The 5831-nt window shown below is 44.4% G+C and overlaps 2 protein-coding genes across 2 annotated transcripts; both read right to left on the bottom strand.

Annotated features, from left to right (window-relative positions):
- Positions 1 to 904: 904 nt before the first annotated feature.
- LOC108770745 (uncharacterized) lies at positions 905 to 1579 on the bottom strand. Its single transcript, XM_018522453.1, has one exon. The coding sequence runs from the start codon at positions 1577 to 1579 to the stop codon at positions 905 to 907; it is 675 nt and encodes a 224-aa protein (XP_018377955.1).
- A 15-nt stretch (positions 1580 to 1594) lies between these two features.
- On the bottom strand, positions 1595 to 4563 carry LOC108770744 (uncharacterized). The gene is made up of 3 exons (XM_018522452.1): positions 3855 to 4563; positions 2598 to 3740; positions 1595 to 1797 (listed from the first exon to the last, which is right to left on the bottom strand). The coding sequence occupies exons 1-3, from the start codon at positions 4561 to 4563 to the stop codon at positions 1595 to 1597; spliced, it is 2055 nt and encodes a 684-aa protein (XP_018377954.1).
- Between the last annotated feature and the right edge of the window lie 1268 nt (positions 4564 to 5831).

Raw genomic sequence — 5831 nt, 5'->3', positions numbered from 1 at the left:
TTCTTCTGTTTTCTTTTAGTTTTATCTTTGGTTATCTGGACGTCTCTGTTTTCGAAGCACGTCTTGGCCATCTGTATGCGCTCTTCATTTTCCACCTCTCTTCCTAGAAAAAACATTAAATTCATGAGACGGTCTTTTGCGTTAAGAGTCACAACAGATACGCCGCCTAGAGGAATTGACGAGGTCATTGTTCGTTGCCATATTCGCAATGTCTCTTCTGGCAGGGAAGATTCCACCAACTCAAGTTTGGCCTGATGGTATCTTGTCAAGTACTCATCTGCGTGCTCTGCTTCCTTGTTGATAGCCTCTTCTGATTCTCCTGCTTCGATCATCAATCCCTGTAATTTCTGGCTTAGCTCGTTAAGTTCACTGGCTTTTTCTCGAATCAATGCAAAACTGACTTGCATGGAGGTTAAGTCTGGCGATTCTTTCCTTTTCTCATTTTGGAAGGAAGTATGTGCTCTCGTAAACGCGGATCGCGTTATCTTCTGTGTTAACCTTATTTTATCCATCGTGTCGGGGTCACTTCCCAATAGTCTCTTGTCACTGTACAATGGTTGGCAACGAAAAAATCGATTGTCCTGTCACGGTCGCCAGAATGTTGCAACCAATTCTTTGTGGTAGGAAGTGACGGTTATACACACTTGATACAGTAGAAATACAATATTTATTACGAGTAACCTCTCCGACATATATATCCTTACAGTCATAGAACCAATAGTAGTATCGAGAGTGTCGAGCGCGCAGTAACAGAAAATGGACTCCGAAAGGAGGGGGGGCGCGCTTCCCTAGACGCACGTTTTGGCGCGTATTCAACATCTCTCCCACCTTGAGTTGCATAGTATAGGGTACAGGGGCAACTCAACCTATCCTAAAAAACAGGAGACAGAAAAAAACAAAATGATTAAAAGCCAAGTCGCACAGGCTTCTTGACCGTACGACCGCTTCGTGTCTTATGACTCGTTTCTTCTTTGGGTGCAGGTTTCGATTCGTCGAGTATTTTCTGTGGCGGTTCCTGAGCTTTTGACGTCTCTAGTAATTGGTTGATCTCGACATCGGAGTGTCTCACTTCCAGGGATATCAATCTTTGTACCGGCCGGATTAATTCACCCTTTGCAGTGGTTAGTTTTACCACGCGGACTGATCCATCCTTTCCTAAGAAAATTTCTTTGACTACGGCGAGCGGCCAATCTAAACGCTTCTGCAAATCGTTCCCGATGAGTACAACATCGCCAACAGCGACTTGAGCGTAGTTATTTTCGCACTTGGTTCGTCGGGATAATTGTCCTAGATATTCAATGCGGAAGCGCTTTCTTAGTTCTTCCCTTAATCGTTGACGATAGCGCAGCCTTTTTGCGAAGTGAGAACTGTTAATCTGATCTAAATCTGGAACGCCACTTTCTTTTACATCTTTAATAAACATGGCGGGAGTAATAGCCGCAACTTCTGTGTTTTCTTCGGCTAAGTAGATAAGCGGTCTTGAATTCATGATGGCCTCGCAGTCGCATAGAACCGTGGTCATTTCTTCATAATTCAAAGAAGTCTTTCGTAACGTTCTCTTCAAGAGTTCCTTCAGCATGCGGATAAGACGCTTTCACCATCCTCCCCACCAAGCAGCTGAAGGAGGATTAAAATGCCATTCCATTTCATTAAGAGCACAATAGTTGGAGATCTTTTCCCAGTTGATCTTTCGTAGCAGATTTGCAGCTCCTACAAAGTTTCTGCCATTGTCGCTGTAAATCACAGAGGGTCTTCCTCGACGAGCTACGAACCGTCTGAAAGCTTCCAAAAATTCCTCTGTTGACAAAGACGAGACTAGTTCCAAGTGGACCGCACGATAGACAGCACATGTGAATAGACAGATGTAAGCTTTACATCCCTCCTTTAAGAAAAGAGGTCCAGCATAATCGATGCCCGTTACCTCGAATGCCGAAACATCTCTAACTCTGTTTTGAGGTAACGAGTCAGGGGGTACCTCTAGGTTTTTCGCCATGTGTCTGCGACAGGTTGTGCACTTGTGTATGACAGAGCTTACGGTGCGGCGGTAGAATCCAATATTTTTCCCGTAGATTGTTCATCACAATGTTAATGCCAGCGTGGTTAAGTTTCAGATGTAGATAGTAAATAATCTTTTTCGTCAGTGGGTGTGCTGGATCCAATAGTATAGGGCACCTAAAATGGAATGTGTCTTGACGATTGGAGATTACTGTCCTTGTTCGCAAGAGTCCATTATGTTCAAAGACATTCAACCCACGCAAACGGGGATCGTTCCCCCCCCACGAAAGATTCCTTTTGAGCCAGCTTGCAAAGAAGTAATTCAGCGGCAACAATCTCTTTTGCACTTAACTCTTGCTCCCTGGTCACGGAGATCCCGCGACAACCGTTTAAAAATCTTGTTATCCACGCGACCATGCGTAAAATCTTGGGGTAAGACGAGAATCTGTGTAGATGGTATCTACACAGGATATCCTCTTCGCTGGAAACCTTCGTGGAGTTGACCATAACGATCCCGCTTATGGGGGCTTCGAAGGTAGTTTTCTTCGATTGTCTAGGGGTCTTACGCAACTCCATATTTATCATTTTCTCGTTGATTTCACCCTCTTCTGTAGACCATCGATCGGGGGGGAGTTTCAACCACGCGGGCTCCTCCCACCATCTGTACTCAAAAAACTTTCTCGTATCACAGCCTCGAGAAGGTAAGTCCGCAGGATTCATCTCCCCAGGAACGTATCTCCAGGAACCAACTTCAGCAAGTCTTCTTATTTCTTGGACGCGGTTCCACACAAATACAGCCCACTGTCTTGTCTGACGTATCCAAGTTAGGACAGTGGTCGAATCGCCCCAGAAATATATTTTGATGTCTCGGTAGTTGGTGGCCTGGATAAAAGAGTGCATTAGTCTAGCTCCAATAGAGGCGGCCAACAGTTCGAGACGAGGTATAGTCTTCTTGCCTTTCGGGGCTACTCTTGACTTAGCTTCGATAAGATGGACTTCAACCCCTGCGTCTGCTTTTACTCTTGCGAAAAGCGCAGCCGCGTAGGCATCCTTGCTAGCATCCACAAAGACATGAAAGCATAATGATTCGGTATTCCTTTCTTCTCCAAAAATCCATCTAGGGACTTTCAACATGCTGAGGAGGTCCAGTTGTCGTGTCCATTCTATGAATTCGTTTTTGCTGTCGGAATCGATCTCGGTGTCCCAATCCATATCTTGATTCCAGAGACGTTGTAACATCAACTTTGGCTTTAAGAGCACTGGACAGACGAGCCCGAGAGGATCGAACACTTGCTGTACTCGTGATAGCACTTCTCTCTTTGTTATCTTCTCCGGGATCGGCCGTGAGGGGAAACCTGACAATGAGAGTGTATCACGTTTGGTGTCCCAAACGAGTCCGAGTATGGTTGATCGATTCTCTGAGTTCATTCCCGTATACTTCCATCCTCTCAAATCGAATTTTGCTTGACTCAGTAGGGAACTGGCTTCTTTCTGAAAGATCTCGAAATCAGAATGAGAATCAACGCTAGTAATACAATCATCGACATAGAAAGACTTTGTTAATTTTTCGTAAGTTGATTTCTGGCATTGCGAAACATCGGACTGTAAAGCCTGTTCAAGATGCATATCGATAGTAGCTCCCAAAAGATATGGGCTGCTTGTTACGCCGAATACGACCCGCCGATGACGATAAGTCTCCAATTCTCCATTGGTACCCCACCACAAGAACCTCAGAACATCCCGATCTGACGAGGAGATGCTAATTTATAAGAATGCTTTCGCAATGTCTGCGGTCACTCCTGTCTTTCTTTCTCGAAACCGATGTAACAGTACCGGAATATGTTCAATGAGGTTAGGACCGGTTTCTAGACATTGGTTGAGCGAGGATGAGTCCTTGGTCCTTGCTGAGGCGTCGAAAACCGGTCGGATCCTAGTGGTTCCTTCCTTCTTAACAACTGGTCTGTGAGGCAGGTAATAGCTTTCTTTTGGGATTTCGTGTGTAGGCACTCTCTCGATGACACCTTCGTCGAGCCAGTTGTGTAAGACTGAGTTATAGTCTTCAAACAAATCTTCATGTCGTAGTTTCTTGGTGACAGCTTTTAGTCTCCTCTCCGCGACATCTCGGTTATCTTGTAAAGGTGGATGATTTTCCTTCCATGGTAGAAGAACTTCGTAGTGACCTTCATCGTTGACTCTGGTTGTTTCTTGAAACAGTTGTTTGATTTCAGTCTGACGGGCCTCTTTAGTAATGCTTTCTATTGGGTCAGTGATACCCAATGTGTCAAGTCTCCACAGGTCCGACACACTTGCCTCTTGTGTGAGCATGGATATAACCATTAGAGCTGCATCTGACTCGCTGTCATCATCAAATTTTCTGCCCAAAAGAGTCCATCCAAGTTTGGTTTCCAGAGCCGTTATTCCTTGATCAATCTGAAGTATTTTTCCAGTAAGTATTTTGCCAGCAACATCAGCCCCTATTAACAATGAGATAGGCGCTTCTTCTTCTCCAGTATCATGTAGATGTATATCTTTTCTGCTAAGCATTTCCTTCCATGGTCCGCTACTCATCCTGGGCGTATCTTGACAAATGACACCCTATTGCAAAGCCACGAAGTCGCATTTGTACGTGCCATCTAAGTTGCTGACATAGATTCGACAAGCCTTGTGTCTTTGGGGTTTGGTTTTGCTTCCGCCAAACAGCAAATGTATCATCGTCTGCTCGCCTACAAATTCATATCCTAGCGTTTTCGTTATTCCCTCTGAAATGTAAGATCGATGTGAACCGGTATCTATGACAGCTCGGATTTTTGCCTCACTTTTCGGACCATTTATCTTAACCTTTAATATCGGCAAAAAGATTTTAGTACTTGACGAGATATTAGCGAGACAACTGTTACCCTCATTGAAATCTAGATTGGTAGGCTTTTCCTCATTGGCCTGTTTTGACTCGCTTTTATTAGATAAGTTTCTACATACCAAGAGAAAATGTCCTTTTCCGCACCAAGGGCATCTTTCTCTGCTGCGACATTTTAAGTAGCTATGTCCCACCTTTAGACATTTGTAGCAGTCTTTCCTTTCTTTTATGACCTTCATCCTCTCATCCATATTCATGCTTCTTGTTTTTTCGCAGCGCGAACTGTCGTGACTCTCTTTACAAAATAAACATTGTAGGTTTGTTTCTTTCACGGCTAACAAACCAGCTGCTGTGGCGACATCCGGATCTCGATCTGGATCATTCTTCTGTTTTCTTTTAGTTTTATCTTTGGTTATCTGGACGTCTCTGTTTTCGAAGCACGTCTTGGCCATCTGTATGCGCTCTTCATTTTCCACCTCTCTTCCTAGAAAAAACATTAAATTCATGAGACGGTCTTTTGCGTTAAGAGTCACAACAGATACGCCGCCTAGAGGAATTGACGAGGTCATTGTTCGTTGCCATATTCGCAATGTCTCTTCTGGCAGGGAAGATTCCACCAACTCAAGTTTGGCCTGATGGTATCTTGTCAAGTACTCATCTGCGTGCTCTGCTTCCTTGTTGATAGCCTCTTCTGATTCTCCTGCTTCGATCATCAATCCCTGTAATTTCTGGCTTAGCTCGTTAAGTTCACTGGCTTTTTCTCGAATCAATGCAAAACTGACTTGCATGGAGGTTAAGTCTGGCGATTCTTTCCTTTTCTCATTTTGGAAGGAAGTATGTGCTCTCGTAAACGCGGATCGCGTTATCTTCTGTGTTAACCTTATTTTATCCATCGTGTCGGGGTCACTTCCCAATAGTCTCTTGTCACTGTACAATGGTTGGCAACGAAAAAATCGATTGTCCTGTCACGGTCGCCAGAATG

This window comes from Trachymyrmex cornetzi, unplaced genomic scaffold, assembly GCF_001594075.2.
Source record: "Trachymyrmex cornetzi isolate Tcor2-1 unplaced genomic scaffold, Tcor1.1 scaffold1313, whole genome shotgun sequence".
NCBI classification, from domain to species: domain Eukaryota; kingdom Metazoa; phylum Arthropoda; class Insecta; order Hymenoptera; family Formicidae; genus Trachymyrmex; species Trachymyrmex cornetzi.
This window is presented reverse-complemented; position numbering and strand designations above follow the sequence as displayed.

Bases quoted from the DNA above. Each gene is read 5' to 3' on its own strand.
- LOC108770745 (XM_018522453.1), bottom strand. From the start codon at position 1,579: ATGCTGAAGGAACTCTTGAAGAGAACGTTACGAAAGACTTCTTTGAAT.
- LOC108770744 (XM_018522452.1), bottom strand. From the start codon at position 4,563: ATGAGTAGCGGACCATGGAAGGAAATGCTTAGCAGAAAAGATATACAT. The intron at 3,741-3,854 runs GTCCTAACCTCA...TCTCCTCGTCAG, and splicing joins CAACCAATGTCTAGAAACCG to ATCGGGATGTTCTGAGGTTC. The intron at 1,798-2,597 runs GTGAAATCAACG...CTTTGTCAACAG, and splicing joins TCGATGGTCTACAGAAGAGG to AGGAATTTTTGGAAGCTTTC.